Genomic DNA, 27,834 nt, shown 5'->3' with positions numbered 1-27,834 from the left:
GTCACCATGACGACGTCCACTTCTGATCTCCAGTCTGTGGTTTAGTGACTCTTTAAACTTGGTTTTCTCCACAGAGTTCAGCAGATCTCAGAGGTTCCGTTGACCCGGCAGCAAACAGACCTGGACTCCATATTTATGGTGAGTACATGTACAAGCTCACCTTTCACTATTAACCACATCAACTACAGACTCAATGCTGAACAGGTTCTAGTGGTCTCCATGCTGCTCAGACCCACATATGAATCCCATGTTGGGTTCTTTAGAGTTCATGTTCAGTTTATCCTTCTGTTCCAGCTGCTGGAGGAGAACATCAGCACTTTTGTGAAGAATGAGCTGAAGAAGATCCAGAAGGTCTTGAGTCCAGATTACCCAGAATGCTTGGAGAGTGAGGACGAGGAGTTGTTGGACGGTGAGGATGAAGAGCAGAGGAGGAGCAGAGAGGCGTTTCAGAAGATCACAGTGCACTTCCTGAGGAGAATGAAGCAGGAGGAGCTGGCTGACTGTCTGCAGATCAGTAAGAGGATTTTAACAGATTTAACATGATGGAAAGAAGAGAAGGATTCAATATGAATAACTTCATATTTCTCCTAATAGGCTGCACACAACTTCAATGTTTAGGTTCTCTGGTTGTCTACAGACCCGATTATAGCCGATGTCATCATTAATATGCGTACGCATGATGTCTACGTTTATGTCGTTTTGCTTCAACTTTCAGACGAGTTAGAGGCTTTAAACAGTGAATTTAAACTGTTAGTAGCATCTAAATGTCTGCTTGTTACGTGTTCGGTTGTCAGAATCGATATTCCAACAGACTCAAGTTCTACAGAGTTCAGACAGGATCACGACCGTTTCAGAGGAACAGGTGTTTCACTTCATCCAGTGACCGTTTTAACTGGTGACTTTCAGCTCGTATAACTGTTGGTAGATGAAAAACAAAGGTGTATTTAAAATGGGCTTCTACAAGGACACCTCCATGTTCCGTTGATGTTTTCAATGGTGGCGTCTCAGGGTGGAGGATTATATATTATATTTTCACTTCATCAGCTGAACCTAATTGATTTTGTGTCCAATAGTTATGATTTAATCATGAAAGAAGCTCATGAAGTCACTACTACTGAGGACTATAGGAATACATGGCTCTAACACATGGCTTGTTCTTAGACTGTAAAAGGGTCTGTAGGATCCACTAACTGGGTTCCTTTGTTGTTTATCCAGGAACCGCTGGTGCAGTGAACCAACGTAAACTCAAGTCTTACCTGAAGAAGAAGTTTCAGTGTTTGTTTGAGGGCATCACTAAAGCAGGAAACCCAACCCTCCTGAATCAGGTCTACACGGAGCTCCACGTCACAGAGGGAGGGACTGCAGAGGTCAATGACCAACATGAGGTCAGACAGATTGAAACGGCATCCAGGAAACCAGACAGACCAGAAACAACCATCAGACAAGAAGACATCTTTAAAGGCTCACCTGGAAGGGATGAACCAATCAGAACAGTGATGACAAAGGGAGTGGCTGGCATCGGGAAAACAGTGTTAACACAGAAGTTCACTCTGGACTGGGCTGAAGACAAAGCCAACCAGGACATACAGTTCACGTTTCCATTCACTTTCAGAGAGCTGAACCTGCTGAAAGAGAAGAAGTTCAGCTTGGTGGAACTCATTCATCACTTCTTCACCGAAACCAAAGAAGCAGGAATCTGCAGGTTTGAAGAGTTCCAGGTTGCGTTCATCTTTGACGGTCTGGACGAGTGTCGACTTCCTCTGGACTTCCACAACAACGAGATCCTGACTGATGTTACAGAGTACACCTCAGTCGAAGTGCTGCTGACAAACCTCATCAGGGGGAAACTGCTTCCCTCTGCTCGTCTCTGGATAACCACAAGACCTGCAGCAGCCAATCAGATCCCTCCTGGGTGTGTTGACATGGTGACAGAGGTCAGAGGGTTCACTGACCCACAGAAGGAGGACTACTTCAGGAAGAGGTTCAGAGATAAGAAGCAGGCTAACAGGATCATCGCCCACATCAAGACCTCACGAAGCCTCCACATCATGTGCCACATCCCGGTCTTCTGCTGGATCACTGCTACAGTTCTGGAGGACGTGTTGAAGACCAGGGAGGGAGGGGAGCTGCCCAAGACCCTGACCAACATGTACATCCACTTCCTGGTGGTTCAGTCCAAACTGAAGAACGTCAAGTATGATGGAGGAGCTGAGACGGATCCACACTGGAGTCCACAGAGCAGAGAGATGATTGAGTCTCTAGGAAAACTGGCTTTTGAGCAGCTGCAGAAAGGAAACCTGATCTTCTATGAACCAGACCTGAAAGAGTGTGGCATCGATATCAAAGCAGCCTCAGTGTACTCAGGAGTGTTCACACAGGTCTTCAGAGAGGAGAGAGGACTGTACCAGGACCAGGTGTTCTGCTTCGTCCATCTGAGTGTTCAGGAGTTTCTGGCTGCTCTTCATGTCCATCTGACCTTCGTCAACTCTGGTGTCAATCTGATGGCAGAAGAACCAACAACCTCCTCGTGGTCTGAAGTCTATAGAGACAAACCCAAACTAACACATCTGCACCAGAGAGCTGTGGACAAGGCTTTACAGAGTCCAAACGGACACCTGGACCTGTTCCTCCGCTTCCTTCTCGGTCTGTCACTAGAGACCAATCAGAAAAACCTACGAGGTCTGCTGACAGAGACAGGAAGTAGCTCACAGACCAATCAGGAAGCAGTCCAGTACATCAAGGGGAAGGTTGAAGATCTGTCTCCAGAGAGAAGCATCAATCTGTTCCACTGTCTGAATGAACTGAATGATCGTTCTCTGGTGGAGGAGATCCAACAGTATCTGACTTCAGGACAACTCTTCTACAATAAACTGTCTCCTGGTCAGTGGTCAGCTCTGGTCTTCATCTTACTGTCATCAGAAAAACGTCTGGACGTGTTTGACCTGAAGGAATACTCTGCTTCAGAGGAGGCTCTTCTGGGGCTGCTGCCGGTGGTCCAAGCCTCCAGCAAAGCTCTGTAAATATAGTTTTTCATTCAGAAAACAACAAACCATCTTGGAATTACAAAATTCTATCTGCATTCTGAACAATTTCATTGGTTTTCCCAACTGCAAAAGGTAAAGAAGTAGTTCCAAATAGTTACTTAAGAGTAAAGGTAAGAAAGTATTTAGTGAAAAAACTACTCGAGTACTGAGTAACTTCTGAGTAAATTCTGATTATTGTGGCCCCGCACCTGGTGATCTGAGAGACTACCAGGAGGCATAGACATCGGAAGTGGGGGGGGTTTATATAAATCGATGCTTTCTCTAACATGAAGCGTTTGTCACCGCACATTAGCTGAAAGAAAAGAAAAAAACACGTTGTCGAGTGTCTCTATGTGATTTAGTGTAACTAACAGGCTCACCGCTTCACCAAGGGGCGGGGCACACACACACACACACACACAGTGATCGATAGTCATGTCGAAGACATTTATTCTAACTTTTCTCTGAGTTTTGTCAACATAAGTGTAGCGCCCCTTTGCTGTTCGGGCAATTAATAGGGGTAGCTAACCTGGGTTCTTTACATAAAGGGTTATCCCTAACCATAAGTGTGTGTATAATTTGAAATTTACCTTGTAATGCAGACTACTACACAGCTCACTTATCAAGGGTAAAGATAGTAATAACCATTCGCAGGCTCTGAAATGTTTAGGAATTACATTAACTATTTAATTATGTATAAATGTATATCACTCCTTTCTTTGTTTCAATTATTCAAACAGTCAGTTAACACAATGGATAAACAACACCAAACACATTGCACATTTATATCCACCTCAAGTACTAGGCTCTAAACCTCAAGGAAATAAAATAACCTATAGCCGGCAGTATACTAAAAAAAATACCCCCAAGTCCAGCGGTTGTTGCAGGCCTGACGGGAAGCTTGAGAGCGTTGCAGTGCACTAAGATGGCGGCTCCTAGCCAACCCACGGTCTCTCACCGATGCAGCACGCGCGTCGCTCCTCTTCGGAACGTGCGTACGTAGTTGACTGGAATCTTAGGAATCTCTGTCGTCGCGGAGTCCTCTGTATTATGGCGTGTTGCGCTCCCCTTGTTGGCGAACCCACAGTCCATAAACAGTCCAGCCCCACTAGCTATCCACTGTGGAGCTAGGCTAACCAGTTAGCAGACGCTCGAACGTTGAATTCCTTGTCGGAATAAATGTTCACAGCCGTCCGTCCGTCAAACATAACAACGCGCTGAGTCCACGGGTTGTGGACTCGCGTTATTACCTCCTCCGTTAGAAATAGGTGGGCTACATATTTCCACTGTTAACTTTTAACTCGCTACAATAGCGCTGCCACCCTCGTGGCGCCAGCCGCCTCGCCGATCCTCGTTTTTTCTCTCTCTCCTGTCCTCCTCTCACCTGACCGTCAAAAACCACTTCTCATTGGCTCATGCAAATATAACAAATGCAAACTTCACATTTAACCCTTTTTCTTCCTCCAGTAGCCTATCCCACAGAAAACATTAATAAACACATTTTTTATCATTGTGAACACATTGACTGAACAAATACCATTTACAGAATGCATATTTCAATATATGAACTGAACAATGAAATCCAATGTCACAATATGCCATAACAAACCTCTGCATAGTTTTTACCCTTTTAAATCCTATGTATTCTAATTATTAATTCCTATCTATGAATCAATTAACATTCCAGCATAATTTTCCATAGGGCTACATAAGAATGACTCGACCCACAAGAATCCGCGTGATGAGCAGCTACAAACAGAATCTCACATCAGAAACATTCAGAAATGAACTGATTTACAACTGAAAGTGAAACTTTAATAGGATCGACAGATTCACTGACTTTAGACGGTAAAAGTCGGGGGGATTTCAAAAAGTGGGCGGTATATTGTGACTCCTCCATAAATGATTGCACATACACTTGTATATTTATGCACATTTGTCTCTGAATGACAAGGATTTAGAATTAGAACTACTAGAATGTTTCTTCAGTAAATGTCTTTGATTCATCAGCCACATGATTAGACACCATCTGATAGAATCAGTCAGGGTTTCACTGATGTATGTGTTGTGTAATGTATGTATGTGTAATGTTTTCTACTTCATTTTACATTCATTTATATTTTAGGATGAATCAGCATTTTTTCTTATTTGAAAAATCATTGCTGGTTAAGTTTAAAGGTCAATTAATGAAAAAGTTCAGTCTTTTTAAAACCTGTTTTAGGTCTTGCTGAGGAGTTTTCATTGTTAGCTTCCACACAGTCAAGCTACAATTCAATTCAATTTCAATTCAATTTTATTTATAGTGTCAAATCACAACAGAAGTCATCTCAGGACACTTAACACATTGAGCAGGACTAGAATACGCTCAAAATTTCAAGAGTCAACACAATTTCAAATTCCCAACATCACCCAGGGGCAAGCATTACAGCGACAGTGGCGAGAAAAAACTGCCTTAATAGGCTTTTAGGCAGAAATCTCGTGCAGCCCAGGCCCTTGGGTTCCAACTGCATTTGGTGTTGGTAGTATGGTAGTAGTAGCATTAACAGTAGCGGTGGTATTAACAGTAGCAATAGTATCAACAGTAGTAGTCCATGGCAGCAGGCACAGCTACGCCGAGATGGATCCATCCCAACCACGTCGCCGTAAACCAGAAAGCAGGAGTAGTTGAGCAGTCACACAGCGGGCAGCTGGAGCTACAATGTGGTGTTTCCAGCATCAGGCCAGTTAGCAGTCTGCATCGGTCAGGACCTCAGTGGACTCTGCTGGACCAGAAAGCATAGCCAGACTGTCAAGTTAGTGACAGTAGAGATGCCGATTTTAGTCAATTACTTTAATTAAAAATACAGGCGGTAAGAGGCAAACAAGACCACAACATCGGTGTAGTCCGGATCAGGTTCCACCACGGTCCAGGGAGACCTGCTAGGCAAGAGAGCACAGGGACTCCGGGGGAACATACACAGTGAGAGAGAGCGCGCGCGAGAGAGAGAGAGAGAGAGAGAGAGAGAGAGAGAGGGGGGGGGGGGGGGGGTCAGTGTGTCACTATAATCCCCCAGCAGTCTAGGCCTATAGCAGCTTAACCAAGAGCTGGCTCAGGGCAAACCTGAGCCAGCCCTAACTATAAGCGGTGTCAAAGAGAAAGGTTTTAAGCCTACTCTTAAATGTGGGAACAGTGTCTGCCTCACGAACCAGAACCGGAAGACGGTTCCACAGAAGAGGAGCTTGATGGCTGAAAGCTCTGGCCCCTGTTCTAATGTTGGAGACTTTAGGAACTACAAGCAACCCTTTATTCTGAGAGCGTAGTGCTCTAGGAGGATGGTAGGGTTTAATGAGCTCTTTAAGATATGATGGTGCCAGTCCATTAAGAGCCTTGTAAGTGAGGAGAAGGATTTTAAATTCTATTCTGGATTTTACTGGCAGCCAGTGCAGAGAAGCTAATACAGGAGAAATGTGATCCCTTCTTCTGGTTTTAGTCAGAACACGAGCTGCAGCATTCTGAACCAGCTGGAGAGATTTAAGAGATTTATTAGAGCAGCCTGATAATAAATAATTACAATAGTCCAGCCTTGAGGTAACAAATGCATGGACGAGTTTTTCTGCATCTTTTTGAGACAGCATTGGCCTAATTTTAGTAATGTTACGCAGGTGAAAGTAGGCTGTCCTCGTGGTTTGTTTAATATGCGAGTCAAAGGACAGGTCCTGATCAAAGATAACTCCAAGGTTTCTTACAGTAGCATTTGAGGCGATGGCAATCCCATCAATAGTCGCTATATCTTTAGACAGCGAGCTTCGGAGGAGTTTAGGCCCAAGTACAATAACTTCCGTTTTATCGGAGTTTAACATCAGGAAATTGCAGGTCATCCAGGATTTTATGTCATCCACACATGCCTGGAGTTTAACTAGCTGATTGGTTTCTTCAGGCTTCAGGTATTTAACTTCAGTGTGCCTGGAGGATTTTTCATTGACATGCACAAACTGAGATCGATTGGATAAATAGGACTTAAACCACCTTAATGCGTTTCCTTTAATGCCAATTAATTTTTCCAGTCTACATATTATAATCTCATGGTTAATGGTGTCAAATGCAGCACTAAGATCTAGCAGAACAAGTACAGAAACCAGTCCTTTGTCAGAAGCAATAAGAAGGTCGTTTGTAATTTTGACCAGAGCTGTCTCTGTGCTATGATGTACTCTAAATCCTGACTGGAAGTCCTCAAGTAGACTGTTATTGTTGAGAAAGTCACACAGTTGATTGGCGACTACTTTCTCAAGGATCTTAGAGAGAAAAGGAAGATTTGATATTGGTCTGTAGTTTGATAAAACCCCTGGATCTAGAGTAGGCTTCTTAAGAAGAGGTTTAATTACAGCTACTTTAAATGACTGTGGCACATAGCCTGTTAATAAAGACACATTGATCATATCTAATAGCGACGCGCTAACTAAGGGTAAGACTTCTTTCAGTAGCCTGGTTGGTATCGGGTCTAGGAGACAGGTTGAAGGTTTAGAAGAAGAGATCATTGACGTTAGTTGGTTTAGGTTGATTGGAGAAAAGCAGTCTAAATATATATCAGGTCTTAATGCTAGTTCTAAAGCTCCTGAGTTTGAGGGTAACGCGGTTCCAATTGAAGGCAAGATGCAAGTAATTTTGTCGCGGATTGCTAGAATTTTATCATTAAAAAAGTTCATAAAGTCGTTACTACTAAGATCTCTAGGAATGCATGGCTCAGTAGAGCTGTGACTCTTTGTCAGCCTGGCTACAGTACTGAAAAGAAATCTAGGGTTGTTTTTATTTTCCTCTATTAAAGATGAGTAGTAGGCTGCTCTGGCATTACGGAGAGCCTTCTTATACGTTTTAAGACAGTCCTGCCAAACTAGGCGGGATTCTTCTAGTTTGGTGGAGCGCCAGATGGTTTCAAGTTTACGCAGTTTTTGTTTTAATTTACGAGTTTGGGAGTTATACCAGGGAGCTAACTTCCTATGCTTTATAGTTTTCTGTTTTAGCGGAGCAACAGAGTCGAGAGTCGTTCGCAGTAGGCTTCCAGATTCATCTATAAGAGAATCGATCTGGGAGGGACTAAGATTAGCATAAAAGTCCTCCGTTTCATTAAGACATGGAAGTGAACTCAAGACTGGCGGAATTACTTCCTTAAACTTAGCTACTGCTCTATCCGATAGACACCGAGAGTAGTAGCTTTTTCCTAGAGGAGTGAAGTCCAGCAACAATAATTCAAAGGTTATCAAGTAATGGTCAGATAAAGAAGAATTTTGAGGAAAGATTATTAAGTTTTCGATTTCAACGCCATAAGATAAGACGAGGTCGAGAGTGTGGCTATGACAGTGAGTTGGTTTATGTACACTCTGACTGAAGCCAATAGAATATATTAAGGAAGTAAATGCTACACTAAGGCTGCCATTTACAACGTCCACATGGACATTAAAATCCCCCACAATGATTACTTTATCTGATTTAAGGACTAAACTTGATAGCAACTCAGAGAATTCAGATAGGAATTCAGAGTATGGACCAGGAGCACGATACACAATAACAAACAGAATTGGCTGCATTGTTTTCCAGTTTGAGTGCGAAAGGCTGAGAATCAGACTCTCAAATGAGTTATAGTTTAGTTTTGGCTTAGGATTGATTGACAGGCTTGAATCAAAAATGGCTGCAACTCCTCCTCCACGTCTGCTGCCTCGAGATATATGAGTATTAATATGGCTGGGAGGACTAGCTTCGTTTAAGCAAACATAGTCTTCATCACGCAGCCAGGTTTCAGTCAGGCAGAATAAATCAATATGATTATCTGATATTAAGTCGTTGACTAATACTGCTTTGGATGAGAGAGATCTAATGTTTAAGAGTCCACATGTAATTCTCTTATTTTGTTTTACTACATCGGAAGTGCTAATTTTTATTAGGTTTTCATGTGAAAACTCTCTTCTGTTTGACCTGATTATTTTAGTTGGTCGGGGAACAGACACCGTTCTTATGTGGTTTTGGTTTTGGGTGGGTGACTGCTCTAAAGGAGGCGCAGAGAAGTGTGTAAGACTGCAACTCTGCTTCCTGGTCTCAACACTGGTTTGTCATGTTCTAGGACTACCAATGAGATCAGCGATGTTTCTAGATAGGAGAGCAGCTCCATCCAAAGTGGGGTGGATGCCATCTCTCCTGATCAGACCAGGTTTTCCCCAGAAAGGCTGCCAATTATTAACGAAGCCCACATCGTTATCTGGACACCACCTCGACAGCCAGTGGTGGAAAGATGACATGCGGCTATACATGTCATCACTAGTAAAGTTTGGCAGGGGACCAGAGAAAACTACGGAGTCCGACATCGTTTTTGCATATTCACACACCGAGCCAACATTAATTTTAGTGACCTCCGATTGGCGTAATCGGGTGTCATTAACGCCGACGTGAATACAAATCTTACTGTATTTACGTTTATCCTTAGCCAGCAGTTTCAATTGAGCTTCGATGTCGCCCGCTCTGGCCCCTGGGACACATTTGACTATGGTCGCTGGTGTCGCTATTTTCACGTGTCTCACTATGGAGCTACCAATGACCAGAGTTGGCTTCTCAGCGGGTGTGTCGCTGAGTGGGGAAAATCGATTGGACACGTGAACATGGTGGTTAACCGTGGGCTTCGGTTTAGAACTATGCCTCCTTCGGACATTCACCCAGCCTCCCGGCTGCTCGGGGTTTGCCGAGGGACGGCTAGCTGCTATGCTTTGTCGGTCCGCACCTTGTACAGCTAGCGTCAGCTGGCTGGTTACAGCGGCAGCCGACGGAGGATTGTTGGTGCGGAACCGCGCTTCCAAATCATTCATCCTCGCCTCCAAAGCAAAAAGTGAACTACATTTATTACATGTACCGTTATCAGTAAAGGAGGCAGAGTAGTAGCTAAACATCAGACACACCGGGCAGGAGAGAAGAGAAGGAGGACAGGGAAAGAGAGAAGCCATCGTAGCCGCTAGGCTAGCAGTTGCGCTAAAGTAGCTAGCAGAGGTAGCGCGTAGACAATAGCAAATTTAGCGAGGCAACTCAGAGAGTAAGCGATGTCATAGCTACACATATAGCTACACATATTTCCTCGTGTAATTCTGGCAGGTAGACTGCCAGCTAATGCTAGTCACCTTATGCTAGTCAGCTTATGCTAGCTTCCTCATGTTAGTCTGGAAGCTAACCCTAGCCACCATGTGCTAGTTTCCTTATCTTACCCGATCAGCTAATGCTAGCCAGCTTATGCTAGCTTCATACGATTATTCTACCCAGATAATGCTAGCTTTCTAATATTAGCCTCTGTTCTTGTAACGATTCGATTCGATTCTGTAAACCAAAATTCGATTCAGTTACTTGTAAACACAATTCTATATCCATGAAATAAACATACAATAATGTGAGTGAGACTATCTGTATTCTTCTGAAAAGTGAAAAATTAAACAGACCACAGAATTACTTATTTAACATATTTATTCTATAAAAAAGTAGGCCTAGTCCTGCATTATATTTTATGCTGGATACAAAAATGTAATGCTCAGTTATTTTTAAATTTTTTAAAAGCTGACGGGAGAGAGTGTCTGAAACGTATTAAAACATTAATCATAATTAAGAATCACGATCCATACGATTAAACACATTTATAGCCTATCGATTATCGGTGAAGCCAAAACGATTCATTCTATTTATTTATTTTAGCAGATCGGTTTAGTTGAATAAGTAGGACTGACAATCGATTCATCGATTAATCGAATGAATCGTTACACCTCTACCTAGCTTCATATGCTAATGCTAGCCAGAAAATGCTAGCTTCCTATATATTCCTAATGTTGCCATACTAATCATAGGAACCCAGTGTTAGCTGGCTAGCATGGTAGCTAACAATGAAAATAAACCTATTAGCAAGACTGAACTAGTCTGGTGTTTGTCCTGCTGTCTTTCACAAGGCTTGATCTTGAGGTTTCTTCTAAGCGTTGCGTTGGCGTGACATTTCCTCTGCTCCTTGTTGCTGCTGCCACTGAGCAACCACAGCAACATGACAAAGAAGCAGAACCCGATTGGTCTTCCTGTGTGCATTTGACCTGCTGATTGGCTCACAAGTAGAACCTTAGAGAACCAAGATGGTTTGACTTTGGAAATAGAACCTTTTTGTTTCCTAAAAGAAACACCTCACATAATGTTACTAAGTTGTCATAGAATAAGAATATGTGAATAACTTAATTATGACAGAAATGTCAGTTAGAACCTGAGGTGATGAACAGTTGTTTGTAATTGTTTCATCACTAATTTCTGATTCCTCTTCAGACTCAGTGGCTGTAACCTCTCAGGGAGAAGCTGTGAAGGTCTGTCCTCAGTTCTCAGCTCCCAGTCCTCCAGTCTAAGAGACCTGGACCTGAGTAACAACGATCTGCAGGATTCAGGAGTGAAGCTGCTGTCTGCTGGCCTGGAGAGTCCACACTGTCGACTGGAAACTCTCAGGTCAGATTCAACTACTTTGAAAAGTTTACCTATGAAGCTTTCAATGATGTGTTTACATGCACCAAATATTCAGTTATTTATATTCACGTATTCCTAAAAAAACGTTTACTACTAATCTATTTACATGGCTGATGAAATACTCTGTCTTCCAGCAAAACAACAGAACAAAACTTTTGTCAAAACCAAACCTCTTGTCTATCTTTTCCCCGCCGTTCGATGTTTTAATAGTTTTATAAATCCACCTGGCGTTTATAAATGCTGTTGCAAACGTCAGTCTACGTTTGTGAACGTCACTCCATGAACATGTGAGCCTGAACTACAAAACCAGACTGTCTCTTCTGTCAAGGTGGATCCAGTTTGAACCACTTTCTATACAGTTGAGTTTATTGAGTTTTATATGAAATGAACTAATATTCTTGTCACGGTGGCTGAAGCAGCAGGGAGGACCCAAATGCAGACTCAAAGGTATGCAGATGCAATGAAGACATATTATTCATGAAAACACCCCCTAGTGGCCAGCAGAGAGAATGCAGCTTTAAGGACCTTCAGGCTTGACATCACTTTTCTGAACCAGAGGTTGATGCCTGATTGGAATATCAACTCTGACAACTGAACATTAACCAACCAGACATTTTGATGCTGCTGACAGTTTTAATTCATAGTTTAAAGCTTCTAACTCGTCTGCACGGCGGAGACAAAACGCCATTTTAACACCAACATGCGCACACACATTTATGATGACAATGACTGTAAAAGGCTCTATAGCAAAGGTAACTAAGAGGTGGAGCTTGGCCCAGATCCAGACCCAGACCCCGTCCTATCTGGAACCAGACCCATAACTGATAGATCATTGAGAATTATTAAATGATGATGGAGCGTTTCCATTTTACTGCTGCAGCGTTAGCATCACTACACTGGTTCAGATGGTTGGAGGCTAAATCACCTCACTGGTTGCTACTCACAAACACTAAATTACCCAGTAATGCAACGGGGTGAAACGTTAACTCCAAACTTAATCAAATCTGTGCAAACTGGAGTTTCTGTGAGTGACGTTTCTATGGTGACAACTGACGAGACTCACTGACAGCTGACAGATTGATCAGAGAGTCGAGGTGATAAACGTCAGTCAGGTCGGTGAAATCTAGAACCGATAGATAATTTCACAAGGCTGCTCTCAAAGAGGAACGCTGACAGTGAGAACAGAGCTTTCTAATATTAGCCTGGCAGCTAATAATAGCTGCCATACCCTAGCTTCATATGCTAATGCTAGCCAGATAATGCTAGCTTCCTATATATTCCTAATGTTGCCATACTAATCATAGGAAGCCAGTGTTAGCTGGCTAGCATGGTAGCTAACAATGAAAATAAACTTATTAGCAAGACTGAACTAGTCTGGTGTTTGTCCTGCTGTCTTTCACAAGGCTTGATCTTGAGGTTTCTTCTAAGCGTTGCATTGGCGTGACATTTCCTCTGCTCCTTGTTGCTGCTGCCACTGAGCAACCACAGCAACATGACAAAGAAGCAGAACCCGATTGGTCTTCCTGTGTGCATTTGACCTGGTGATTGGCTCACAAGTAGAACCTTAGAGAACCAAGGTGGTTTGACTTTGGAAATAGAACCTTTTTGTTTCCTAAATAAAACACCTCACATAATGTTACTAAGTTGTCATAGAATAAGAATATGTGAATAACTTAATTTTAAGACAGAAATGTCAGTTAGAACCTGAGGTGATGAACAGTTGTTTGTAATTGTTTCATCACTAATTTCTGATTCCTCTTCAGACTCAGTGGCTGTAACCTCTCAGGGAGAAGCTGTGAAGGTCTGTCCTCAGTTCTCAGCTCCCAGTCCTCCAGTCTAAGAGACCTGGACCTGAGTAACAACGACCTGCAGGATTCAGGAGTGAAGCTGCTGTCTGCTGGCCTGGAGAGTCCACACTGTCGACTGGAAACTCTCAGGTCAGATTCAACTACTTTGAGAAGTTTACCTATGAAGCTTTCAATGATGTGTTTACATGCACCAAATATTCAGTTATTTACATTCACGTATTCCTAAAAAAACGTTTACTACTAATCTATTTACATGGCTGATGAAATACTCTGTCTTCCAGCAAAACAACAGAACAAAACTTTTGTCAAAACCAAACCTCTTGTTTATCTTTTCCCCGCCGTTCGATGTTTTAATAGTTTTATAAATCCAGCTGGTGTTTATAAATGCTGTTGCAAACGTCAGTCTACGTTTGTGAACGTCACTCCATGAACATGTGAGCCTGAACTACAACACCAGACTGTCTCTGCTGTCAAGGTGGAGCCAGTTTAAACCACTTTCTATACAGTTGAGTTTATTGAGTTTTATATGAAATGAACTAATATTCTTGTCACAGTGGCTGAAGCAGCAGGGAGGACCCACATGCAGACTCAAAGCTATGCAGATGCAATGAAGACATATTATTCATGAAAACACCCCCTAGTGGCCAGCAGAGAGAATGCAGCTTTAAGGACCTTCAGGCTTGACTTCACTTTTCTGAACCAGAGGTTGATGCCTGATTGGAATATCAACTCTGACAACTGAACATGAACCAACCAGACATTTTGATGTTGCTGACAGTTTTAATTCAAAGTTTAAAGCTTCTAACTCGTCTGCACGGCGGAGACAAAACACCATTTTAACACCAACATGTGCACACACGTATATGATGACAATGACTGTAAAAGGCTCAATAACAAGGGTCACTAAGAGGTGGAGCTTGGCCCAGATCCAGACCCCGCCCTATCTGGACCCAGACCCATAACTGATAGATCATTGAGAATTATTAAATGATGATGGAGCGTTTCCATTTTACTGCTGCAGCGTTAGCATCACTACACTGGTTCAGATGGTTGGAGGCTAAATCACCTCACTGGTTGCTACTCACAAACACTAAATTACCCAGTAATGCAACGGGGTGAAACGTTAACTCCAAACTTAATCAAATCTGTGCAAACTGGAGTTTCTGTGAGTGACGTTTCTATGGTGACAACTGACGAGACTCACTGACAGCTGACAGATGGATCAGAGAGTGGAGGTGATAAACGTCAGTCAGGTCGGTGAAATCTAGAGCCGATAGATAAGTTCACAAGGCTGCTCTCAAAGAGGAACGCTGACAGTGAGAACAGAGCTTTCTAATATTAGCCTGGCAGCTAATAATAGCTGCCATACCCTAGCTTCATATGCTAATGCTAGCCAGATAATGCTAGCTTCCTATATATTCCTAATGTTGCCGTACTATTCGTAGAAAGCCAGTGTTAGCTGGCTAGCATGGTAGCTAACAATGAAAATAAACTTATTAGCAAGACTGAACTAGTCTGGTGTTTGTCCTGCTGTCTTTCACAAGGCTTGATCTTGAGGTTTCTTCTAAGCGTTGCATTGGCGTGACATTTCCTCTGCTCCTTGTTGCTGCTGCCACTGAGCAACCACAGCAACATGACAAAGAAGCAGAACCCGATTGGTCTTCCTGTGTGCATTTGACCTGCTGATTGGCTCACAAGTAGAACCTTAGAGAACCAAGGTGGTTTGACTTTGGAAATAGAACCTTTTTGTTTCCTAAATAAAACACCTCACATAATGTTACTAAGTTGTCATAGAATAAGAATATGTGAATAACTTAATTATGACAGAAATGTCAGTTAGAACCTGAGGTGATGAACAGTTGTTTGTAATTGTTTCATCACTAATTTCCGATTCCTCTTCAGACTCAGTGGCTGTAACCTCTCAGGGAGAAGCTGTGAAGGTCTGTCCTCAGTTCTCAGCTCCCAGTCCTCCAGTCTAAGAGACCTGGACCTGAGTAACAACGACCTGCAGGATTCAGGAGTGAAGCTGCTGTCTGCTGGCCTGGAGAGTCCACACTGTCGACTGGAAACTCTCAGGTCAGATTCAACTACTTTGAGAAGTTTACCTATGAAGCTTTCAATGATGTGTTTACATGCACCAAATATTCAGTTATTTACATTCACGTATTCCTAAAAAAACTTTTAATTCTAATCTATTTACATGGCTGATGAAATACTCTGTCTTCCAGCAAAACAACAGAACAAAACTTTTGTCAAAACCAAACCTCTTGTCTATCTTTTCCCCGCCGTTCGATGTTTTAATAGTTTTATAAATCCAGCTGGTGTTTATAAATGCTGTTGCAAAAGTCAGTCTACGTTTGTGAACGTCACTCCATGAACATGTGAGCCTGAACTACAACACCAGACTGTCTCTGCTGTCAAGGTGGAGCCAGTTTGAACCACTTTCTATACAGTTGAGTTTATTGAGTTTTATATGAAATGAACTAATATTCTTGTCACAGTGGCTGAAGCAGCAGGGAGGACCCACATGCAGACTCAAAGCTATGCAGATGCAATGAAGACATATTATTCATGAAAACACCCCCTAGTGGCCAGCAGAGAGAATGCAGCTTTAAGGACCTTCAGGCTTGACTTCACTTTTCTGAACCAGAGGTTGATGCCTGATTGGAATATCAACTCTGACAACTGAACATGAACCAACCAGACATTTTGATGCTGCTGACAGTTTTAATTCAAAGTTTAAAGCTTCTAACTCGTCTGCACGGCGGAGACAAAACGCCATTTTAACACCAACATGTGCACACACGTATATGATGACAATGACTGTAAAAGGCTCTATAACAAGGGTCACTAAGAGGTGGAGCTTGGCCCAGATCCAGACCCCGCCCTATCTGGACCCAGACCCATAACTGATAGATCATTGAGAATTATTAAATGATGATGGAGCGTTTCCATTTTACTGCTGCAGCGTTAGCATCACTACACTGGTTCAGATGGTTGGAGGCTAAATCACCTCACTGGTTGCTACTCACAAACACTAAATTACCCAGTAATGCAACGGGGTGAAACGTTAACTCTGAACTTAATCAAATCTGTGCAAACTGGAGTTTCTGTGAGTGACGTTTCTATGGTGACAACTGACGAGACTCACTGACAGCTGACAGATCGATCAGAGAGTCGAGGTGATAAACGTCAGTCAGGTCGGTGAAATCTAGAGCCGATAGATAAGTTCACACGGCTGCTCTCAAAGAGGAACGCTGACAGTGAGAACAGAGCTTTCTAATATTAGCCTGGCAGCTAATAATAGCTGCCATACCCTAGCTTCATATGCTAATGCTAGCCAGATAATGCTAGCTTCCTATATATTCCTAATGTTGCCATACTAATCATAGGAAGCCAGTGTTAGCTGGCTAGCATGGTAGCTAACAATGAAAATAAACGTATTAGCAAGACTGAACTAGTCTGGTGTTGGTCCTGCTGTCTTTCACAAGGCTTGATCTTGAGGTTTCTTCTAAGCGTTACATTGGCGTGACATTTCCTCTGCTCCTTGTTGCTGCTGCCACTGAGCAACCACAGCAACATGACAAAGAAGCAGAACCCGATTGGTCTTCCTGTGTGCATTTGACCTGCTGATTGGCTCACAAGTAGAACCTTAGAGAACCAAGGTGGTTTGACTTTGGAAATAGAACCTTTTTGTTTCCTAAATAAAACACCTCACATAATGTTACTAAGTTGTCATAGAATAAGAATATGTGAATAACTTAATTATGACAAAAATGCCAGTTAGAACCTGAGGTGATGAACAGTTGTTTGTAATTGTTTCATCACTAATTTCTGATTCCTCTTCAGACTCAGTGGCTGTAACCTCTCAGGGAGAAGCTGTGAAGTTCTGTCCTCAGTTGTCAGCTCCCAGTCCTCCAGTCTAAGAGACCTGGACCTGAGTAACAACAACCTGCAGGATTCAGGAGTGAAGCTGCTGTCTGCTGGCCTGGAGAGTCCACACTGTCGACTGGAAACTCTCAGGTCAGATTCAACTACTTTGAGAAGTTTACCTATGAAGCTTTCAATGATGTGTTTACATGCACCAAATATTCAGTTATTTACATTCACGTATTCCTAAAAAAACGTTTACTACTAATCTATTTACATGGCTGATGAAATACTCTGTCTTCCAGCAAAACAACAGAACAAAACTTTTGTCAAAACCAAACCTCTTGTCTATCTTTTCCCCGCCGTTCGATGTTTTAATAGTTTTATGAATCCACCTGGTGTTTATAAATGCTGTTGCAAACGTCAGTCTACGTTTGTGAACGTCACTCCACGAACATGTGAGCCTGAACTACAACACCAGACTGTCTCTGCTGTCAAGGTGGAGCCAGTTTGAACCACTTCTATACAGTTGAGTTTATTGAGTTTTATATGAAATGAACTAATATTCTTGTCACGGTGGCTGAAGCAGCAGGGAGGACCCACATGCAGACTCAAAGCTATGCAGATGCAATGAAGACATATTATTCATGAAAACACCCCCTAGTGGCCAGCAGAGAGAATGCAGCTTTAAGGACCTTCAGGCTTGACTTCACTTTTCTGAACCAGAGGTTGATGCCTGATTGGAATATCAACTCTGACAACTGAACATGAACCAACCAGACATTTTGATGCTGCTGACAGTTTTAATTCAAAGTTTAAAGCTTCTAACTCGTCTGCACGGCGGAGACAAAACGCCATTTTAACACCAACATGTGCACACACATTTATGATGACAATGACTGTAAAAGGCTCTATAGCAAAGGTAACTAAGAGGTGGAGCTTGGCCCAGATCCAGACCCAGACCCCGTCCTATCTGGAACCAGACCCATAACTGATGGATCATTGAGAATTATTAAATGATGATGGAGCGTTTCCATTTTACTGCTGCAGCGTTAGCATCACTACACTGGTTCAGATGGTTGGAGGCTAAATCACCTCACTGGTTGCTACTCACAAACACTAAATTACCCAGTAATGCAACTGGGTGAAACGTTAACTCCAAACTTAATCAAATCTGTGCAAACTGGAGTTTCTGTGAGTGACGTTTCTATGGTGACAACTGACGAGACTCACTGACAGCTGACAGATCGATCAGAGAGTCGAGGTGATAAACGTCAGTCAGGTCGGTGAAATCTAGAGCCGATAGATAAGTTCACACGGCTGCTCTCAAAGAGGAACGCTGACAGTGAGAACAGAGCCTTCTAATATTAGCCTGGCAGCTAATAATAGCTGCCATACCCTAGCTTCATATGCTAATGCTAGCCAGATAATGCTGGCTTCCTATATATTCCTAATGTTGCCATACTAATCATAGGAAGCCAGTGTTAGCTGGCTAGCATGGTAGCTAACAATGAAAATAAACTTATTAGCAAGACTGAACTAATCTGGTGTTTGTCCTGCTGTCTTTCACAAGGCTTGATCTTGAGCTTTCTTCTAAGCGTCGCGTTGGCGTGACATTTCCTCTGCTCCTTGTTGGTGCTGCCACTGAGCAACCACAGCAACATGACAAAGAAGCAGACCCCGATTGGTCTTCCTGTGTGCATGTGACCTGGTGATTGGCTCACAAGTAGAACCTTAGAGAACCAAGGTGGTTTGACTTTGGAAATAGAACCTTTTTGTTTCCTAAATAAAACACGTCACATAATGTTACTAAGTTGTCATAGAATAAGAATATGTGAATAACTTAATTATGACAGAAATGTCAGTTAGAACCTGAGGTGATGAACAGTTGTTTGTAATTGTTTCATCACTAATTTCTGATTCCTCTTCAGACTCAGTGGCTGTAACCTCTCAGGGAGAAGCTGTGAAGGTCTGTCCTCAGTTCTCAGCTCCCAGTCCTCCAGTCTAAGAGACCTGGACCTGAGTAACAACGACCTGCAGGATTCAGGAGTGAAGCTGCTGTCTGCTGGCCTGGAGAGTCCACACTGTCGACTGGAAACTCTCAGGTCAGATTCAACTACTTTGAGAAGTTTACCTATGAAGCTTTCAATGATGTGTTTACATGCACCAAATATTCAGTTATTTACATTCACGTATTCCTAAAAAAACGTTTACTACTAATCTATTTACATGGCTGATGAAATACTCTGTCTTCCAGCAAAACAACAGAACAAAACTTTTGTCAAAACCAAACCTCTTGTTTATCTTTTCCCCGCCGTTCGATGTTTTAATAGTTTTATAAATCCACCTGGCGTTTATAAATGCTGTTGCAAACGTCAGTCTATTTTTGTGAATGTCACTCCATGAACATGTGAGCCTGAACTACAACACCAGACTGTCTCTGCTGTCAAGATGGAGCCAGTTTGAACCACTTTCTATACAGTTGAGTTTATTGAGTTTTATATGAAATGAACTAATATTCTTGTCACGGTGGCTGAAGCAGCAGGGAGGACCCACATGCAGACTCAAAGCTATGCAGATGCAATGAAGACATATTATTCATGAAAACACCCCCTAGTGGCCAGCAGAGAGAATGCAGCTTTAAGGACCTTCAGGCTTGACTTCACTTTTCTGAACCAGAGGTTGATGCCTGATTGGAATATTAACTCTGACAACTGAACATGAACCAACCAGACATTTTGATGCTGCTGACAGTTTTAATTCAAAGTTTAAAGCTTCTAACTCGTCTGCACGGCGGAGACAAAACGCCATTTTAACACCAACATGTGCACACACATTTATGATGACAATGACTGTAAAAGGCTCTATAGCAAAGGTAACTAAGAGGTGGAGCTTGGCCCAGATCCAGACCCAGACCCCGTCCTATCTGGAACCAGACCCATAACTGATGGATCATTGAGAATTATTAAATGATGATGGAGCGTTTCCATTTTACTGCTGCAGCGTTACCATCACTACACTGGTTCAGATGGTTGGAGGCTAAATCATCTCACTGGTTGCTACTCACAAACACTAAATTACCCAGTAATGCAACGGGGTGAAACGTTAACTCCAAACTTAATCACATCTGTGCAAACTGGAGTTTCTGTGAGTGACGTTTCTATGGTGACAACTGACGAGACTCACTGACAGCTGACAGATCGATCAGAGAGTCGAGGTGATAAACGTCAGTCAGGTCGGTGAAATCTAGAGCCGATAGATAAGTTCACACGGCTGCTCTCAAAGAGGAACGCTGACAGTGAGAACAGAGCTTTCTAATATTAGCCTGGCAGCTAATAATAGCTGCCATACCCTAGCTTCATATGCTAATGCTAGCCAGATAATGCTAGCTTCCTATATATTCCTAATGTTGCCATACTAATCATAGGAAGCCAGTGTTAGCTGGCTAGCATGGTAGCTAACAATGAAAATAAACGTATTAGCAAGACTGAACTAGTCTGGTGTTTGTCCTGCTGTCTTTCACAAGGCTTGATCTTGAGGTTTTTTCTAAGCGTTGCGTTGCCGTGACATTTCCTCTGCTCCTTGTTGGTGCTGCCACTGAGCAACCACAGCAACATGACAAAGAAGCAGAACCCGATTGGTCTTCCTGTGTGCATTTGACCTGCTGATTGGCTCACAAGTAGAACCTTAGAGAACCAAGGGGGTTTGACTTTGGAAATAGAACCTTTTTGTTTCCTAAATAAAACACCTCACATAATGTTACTAAGTTGTCACAGAATAAGAATATGTGAATAACTTAATTATGACAAAAATGTCAGTTAGAACCTGAGGTGATGAACAGTTGTTTGTAATTGTTTCATCACTAATTTCTGATTCCTCTTCAGACTCAGTGGCTGTTACCTCTCAGAGAGAAGCTGTGAAGGTCTGTCCTCAGTTCTCAGCTCCCAGTCCTCCAATCTAAGAGACCTGGACCTGAGTAACAACGACCTGCAGGATTCAGGAGTGAAGCTGCTGTCTGCTGGCCTGGAGAGTCCACACTGTCGACTGGAAACTCTCAGGTCAGATTCAACTACTTTGAGAAGTTTACCTATGAAGCTTTCAATGATGTGTTTACATGCACCAAATATTCAGTAATTTACATTCACGTATTCCTAAAAAAACGTTTACTACTAATCTATTTACATGGCTGATGAAATACTCTGTCTTCCAGCAAAACAACAGAACAAAACTTTTGTCAAAACCAAACCTCTTGTTTATCTTTTCCCTGCCGTTCGATGTTTTAATAGTTTTATAAATCCACCTGGTGTTTATAAATGCTGTTGCAAATGTCAGTCTACGTTTGTGAACGTCACTCCATGAACATGTGAGCCTGAACTACAACACCAGACTGTCTCTGCTGTCAAGGTGGAGCCAGTTTGAACCACTTTCTATACAGTTGAGTCTATTGAGTTTTATATGAAATGAACTAATATTCTTGTCACGGTGGCTGAAGCAGCAGGGAGGACCCACATGCAGACTCAAAGCTATGCAGATGCAATGAAGACATATTATACATGGAAACACTCCCTAGTGGCCAGCAGAGAGAATGCAGCTTTAAGGACCTTCAGGCTTGACTTCACTTTTCTGAACCAGAGGTTGATGCCTGATTGGAATATCAACTCTGACAACTGAACATGAACCAACCAGACATTTTGATGCTGCTGACAGTTTTAATTCAAAGTTTAAAGCTTCTAACTCGTCTGCACGGCGGAGACAAAACGCCATTTTAACACCAACATGTGCACACACATTTATGATGACCATGACTGTAAAAGGCTCTATAGCAAAGGTAACTAAGAGGTGGAGCTTGGCCCAGATCCAGACCCAGACCCCGTCCTATCTGGAACCAGACCCATAACTGATAGATCATTGAGAATTATTAAATGATGATGGAGCGTTTCCATTTTACTGCTGCAGCGTTAGCATCACTACACTGGTTCAGATGGTTGGAGGCTAAATCATCTCACTGGCTGCTACTCACAAACACTAAATTACCCAGTAATGCAACGGGGTGAAACGTTAACTCCAAACTTAATCACATCCGTGCAAAACTGGAGTTTCTGTGAGTGACGTTTCTATGGTGACAACTGACGAGACTCACTGACAGCTGACAGATGGATCAGAGAGTCGAGGTGATAAACGTCAGTCAGGTGGGTGAAATCTAGAACCGATAGATAAGTTCACACGGCTGCTCTCAAAGAGGAACGCTGACAGTGAGAACAGAGCTTTCTAATATTAGCCTATTAGATAATTATAGCTGCCATACCCTAGCTTCATATGCTAATGCTAGCCAGATAATGCTAGCTTCCTATATATTCCTAATGTTGCCGTACTAATCATAGGAAGCCAGTGTTAGCTGGCTAGCATGGTAGCTAACAATGAAAATAAACTTATTAGCAAGACTGAACTAGTCTGGTGTTTGTCCTGCTGTCTTTCACAAGGCTTGATCTTGAGGTTTCTTCTAAGCGTTGCGTTGGCGTGACATTTCCTCTGCTCCTTGTTGCTGCTGCCACTGAGCAACCACAGCAACATCGAAGCAGAACCCGATCGGTCTTCCTGTGTGCATTTGACCTGCTGATTGGCTCACAAGTAGAACCTTAGAGAACCAAGGTGGTTTGACTTTGGAAATAGAACCTTTTGGTTTCCTAAATAAAACAACTCACATGATGTTACTAAGTTGTCATAGAATAAGAATATGTGAATAACTTAATTATGACAAAAATGTCAGTTAGAACCTGAGGCGATGAACAGTTGTTTGTAATTGTTTCATCACTAATTTCTGATTCCTCTTCAGACTCAGTGGCTGTAAGCTCTCAGAGAGAAGCTGTGAAGTTCTGTCCTCAGTTCTCAGCTCCCAGTCCTCCAGTCTAAGAGACCTGGACCTGAGTAACAACAACCTGCAGGATTCAGGAGTGAAGCTGCTGTCTGCTGGCCTGGAGAGTCCACACTGTCGACTGGAAACTCTCAGGTCAGATTCAACTACTTTGAGAAGTTTACCTATGAAGCTTTCAATGATGTGTTTACATGCACCAAATATTCAGTTATTTATATTCACGTATTCCTAAAAAAACGTTTACTACTAATCTATTTACATGGCTGATGAAATACTCTGTCTTCCAGCAAAACAACAGAACAAAACTTTTGTCAAAACCAAACCTCTTGTCTATCTTTTCCCCGCCGTTCGATGTTTTAATAGTTTTATAAATCCACCTGGCGTTTATAAATGCTGTTGCAAACGTCAGTCTACGTTTGTGAACGTCACTCCATGAACATGTGAGCCTGAACTACAACACCAGACTGTCTCTGCTGTCAAGGTGGAGCCAGTTTGAACCACTTTCTATACAGTTGAGTTTATTGAGTTTTATATGAAATGAACTAATATTCTTGTCACGGTGGCTGAAGCAGCAGGGAGGACCCACATGCAGACTCAAAGCTATGCAGATGCAATGAAGACATATTATTCATGAAAACACCCCCTAGTGGCCAGCAGAGAGAATGCAGCTTTAAGGACCTTCAGGCTTGACTTCACTTTTCTGAACCAGAGGTTGATGCCTGATTGGAATATCAACTCTGACAACTGAACATGAACCAACCAGACATTTTGATGCTGCTGACAGTTTTAATTCAAAGTTTAAAGCTTCTAACTCGTCTGCACGGCGGAGACAAAACGCCATTTTAACACCAACATGTGCACACACATTTATGATGACAATGACTGTAAAAGGCTCTATAGCAAGGGTCACTAAGAGGTGGAGCTTGGCCCAGATCCAGACCCAGACCCCGTCCTATCTGGACCCAGACCCATAACTGATAGATCATTGAGAATTATTAAATGATGATGGAGCGTTTCCATTTTACTGCTGCAGCGTTAGCATCACTACACTGGTTCAGATGGTTGGAGGCTTAATCATCTCACTGGTTGCTACTCACAAACACTAAATTACCCAGTAATGCAACGGGGTGAAACGTTAACTCCAAACTTAATCAAATCTGTGCAAACTGGAGTTTCTGTGAGTGACGTTTCTATGGTGACAACTGACGAGACTCACTGACAGCTGACAGATGGATCAGAGAGTGGAGGTGATAAACGTCAGTCAGGTCGGTGAAATCTAGAACCGATAGATAAGTTCACACGGCTGCTCTCAAAGAGGAACGCTGACAGTGAGAACAGAGCTTTGAATCAAGACAGACTCTTTTCTTCCAACTGGCAGTTGAACACCTGAATGCCTCATATGTTCTGAGACTCTTAAGAAGCACATTTTCAAAGCTGTGTTTTGTATTTTACTGTTATTATCAGAGTACTTGTTATTCATAATTCCTCCAGTTCAATATGAAAACTATAAACATTGTTGAAATGTTATTGAATTACAGCCTTTTTTCTTTGCTAGATGGTTTAAAATCAATACCAGATCTTTGTTGGCACACCAGGTCTGAAGACAGACCACATAGACTGTTTCAACTGTTGTTTCTTCTCTTTTCTAACGCTTCAATTTCTCTCTCAATCATTTCAGCTCGTCTCTTTTCTTTCTTTTAATTTCCTCCTCTGTCCATCTCTGTCCATCACTCAGCCACGCTTATCCCACCCAGTACAACATCAACACAGCAAAAGACAAATATCACTTTTTCTCATTTTAAAAAGTGGACAAATGGACATAAGTCTACGTAATGTCCCCAGAAGTGACAGAAGTGTGTGTGTCTTCAGTCTGTCAGGTTGTCTGATCACAGAGGACGGCTGTTCTTCTCTGGCCTCAGCTCTGGACTCCAACCCCTCCTATCTGAGACAGCTGGACCTGAGCTACAATCATCCAGGAGACTCAGGAGTCAAGCTGCTGTCTGCTGGACTGGAGGGTCCACACTGGAGACTGGACACTCTCAGGTGAGGACAGATGGACAGACATCAGAATGGACAGTCAGGTCAGTACAGATGGACAGACATCAGACTGGACACTCTCAGGTGAGGACAGGGGGACAGACATCAGACTGGACAGTCAGGTGAGGACAGATGGACAGACATCAGACTGGACACTCAGGTGAGGACAGATGGACAGACATCAGACTGGACACTCAGGTGAGGACAGATGGAAAGACATCAGACTGGACACTCAGGTGAGGACAGATGGACAGACATCAGACTGGACTCTCAGGTGAGGACAGGTGGACAGACACCAGACTGGACACTCAGGTGAGGACAGATGGACAGACATCAGACTGGAAAGTCTCAGGTGAGGACAGATGGACAGACATCAGACTGGACACTCAGGTGAGGACAGATGGACAGACATCAGACTGGACTCTCAGGTGAGGACAGATGGACAACAGCTCCAGACTGTGTCTCCGTCTCTGACTGAGGAACTGGGGTTCATGTTTAATGGTGGACCTGATTGAGGTCTTTGCATGTCTTCCTGCAGGGTGGACCATGGGGGACAGCAGAGACTGAGACCTGGTGTGAGGAAGTGTGAGTATGTCTTCAGTAACTCGGCTGCTCCAGATTTGAACGTGTTCATGACTGAAATCCGATGATCACGTTTCTATCAGGATGTAGCGTTTGTTTCTTCGTGGCTGTAAAGATGTCGTGTTGTGTTCACACCAAACGCCACATTTTCACACTCAATTACACACAAAGTCAACGCAGAGACACAAACGGACGGCAATTCCTGCCGGACGGCAACGGAGACGTGTTTGTGTGAGTTTAAATATTTCAACTCAAGAGATAAATTCCTCTGTGTCTCTAAAGCGTCTCAGCTTTTTTTGAGATCGTCCTCCTGTCGTCAGGTTGCGTCTACAACGGCTCTACATATATTACACTAATTATACACATATATAGAAACCTGTTCTCCAGGCAGGACCACACGGCCTCCCACAAAGAACACCCCCACTCCACATGGCTGACTGGTCGACACCCACAGCCGCCATCTTGTAACACTAACACACACACACACTTGTATAGTATTTAGTTAGATAGGCCACTTGGACTTAGTGTATGTTTCTTGTTTATTGTTAATAAACCCCTTATGAACATACTGCTGTGTTTATTAATGTTGTATAAGAATGAATGATATCAACCTCTTCTCTGTGAAGAATTCACAAATCCTTCAACTGTTTGTACTCATATTCTAATAGTTATTAATTATTGGCATTTGAGTACAAACTCCTTTATATTGAGACTGAGTATTAATAATTATCTATTAATAACTGAATCTGCTCCTGCTAGTTCCCCAACACTGTGTTTTTCTCTGCGATCCAACAAAACACACACCACTACACACCGGTGTCCTATTTATCAATGAAATGTAAGACGTGACCCATCACCATCAAGTTACCGCCCCCTTGTGATGTCATATACTAATACCCAAAGTACATTTATTAAGCTTTCAAAACACAAACCAAAAAACACCCAACTGTCTCCAACAATAACCTTTAGCTGCATTGTGTTTGTTCTCTCCATCAGATGTCTGTGAACTGGAACTGGACACAAACACAGTCAGCAGAAACCTCAAACTGGACGACACCAACAGGAAGGTGACAGGTGTGTCAGACGACCAGTCATATCCAGATCATCCAGACAGATTTGTCTCAGATCGTCAGCTGCTGTGTAGAGACGGTCTGACTGGTCGCTGTTACTGGGAGGTCAAGTGGAGAGGAGTGGTTGATATATCAGTGAGTTACAGAGGAATCAAGAGGAGAGGAAACGACTCTGGGTTTGGAAGGAATGATCAGTCTTGGAGTCTGTATTGTTATGATGGTTACTCTGTCTGTCACAAAAACAAACGAACACTCATCTCCTCCTCCTCCTCCTCCTCTGGTGTGGTAGCAGTGTACTTGGACTGTCCTGCTGGCACTTTGACCTTCTACAGAGTCTCCTCTGACACACTGATCCACCTCCACACCTTCAACACCACATTCACTGAACCTCTTTATCCTGGGTTTAGAGTCTGGTCTGGATCATCAGTGTCTCTGCGTCTCTGAAACTGTTCACAACAAACACAAAGCGGTGTGATTACATTCAGAGTCAATGCAAAGATGTGAATGAAAACATAGCAGTTTGTAATCAGTCAGGTTCATTCCTCCTTGTACTTGTTGTAAATGTATTAATGCTTGTGTAAATGAACTTAAATGAATGGAGTATATCGGGATGGCTTTGTCTTTAGACTGAACCTTGTCGTGTTGAGGAACATGCATTAGTGACCGGAGCAAATAGTTGCTGTCCAGTGAAAACCATCAACATGAAACACAGAGCACACACAGATTAGAATAGAAAACATAATGTATTTAACATATTACAAAATAAAAACACATATTAAACTGTTTGTTCATTGTTGGAGAAAATGCTCCTGCTAAATTCACTAAGGAATGATAAACTATGATGATGCTGCAGCTGTGATTTTCCATTCATCAACGCTTTATAACGCTTGCTCTTGGGTGATGTTGGGACTTTGAACATCATGAGGGTGTTCTAGTCCTGCTGGATGTGAAAACATGTCCTGACATAACTTTTGTTATGATATGGAACAATAAATAAAATTGCATTTAAAAGAGAATAAACTGTTCTTGAACTGATATTTTAGCAAAAGTTTAATTAAACTATATTTTAAAACCAGTG

At 42.6% G+C, this 27,834-nt stretch overlaps 1 protein-coding gene across 1 annotated transcript; it reads left to right on the top strand.

Moving 5' to 3' along the window:
- Positions 1–123: 123 nt before the first annotated feature.
- LOC311010332 (uncharacterized protein) lies at positions 124–27,834 on the top strand. The gene is made up of 13 exons (XM_084040857.1): positions 124–138; positions 295–514; positions 1,216–3,016; positions 11,326–11,499; positions 13,281–13,454; positions 15,228–15,401; positions 17,175–17,348; positions 19,127–19,300; positions 21,080–21,253; positions 23,029–23,202; positions 24,937–25,110; positions 25,643–25,689; positions 26,683–27,834. Exons 1-13 carry the CDS (start codon positions 136–138, stop codon positions 27,198–27,200), a joined length of 3,981 nt encoding a protein of 1,326 aa, XP_083896983.1. The 5' UTR covers positions 124–135; the 3' UTR covers positions 27,201–27,834.

Source organism: Eutrigla gurnardus (genome assembly GCF_963514095.1).
Source record: "Eutrigla gurnardus genome assembly, contig: SCAFFOLD_45, whole genome shotgun sequence".
In the NCBI taxonomy this organism is placed as follows: domain Eukaryota; kingdom Metazoa; phylum Chordata; class Actinopteri; order Perciformes; family Triglidae; genus Eutrigla; species Eutrigla gurnardus.
The sequence above is the reverse complement of the archived record's forward strand: the minus strand, read 5'-3'. Positions and strand labels throughout refer to the sequence as shown.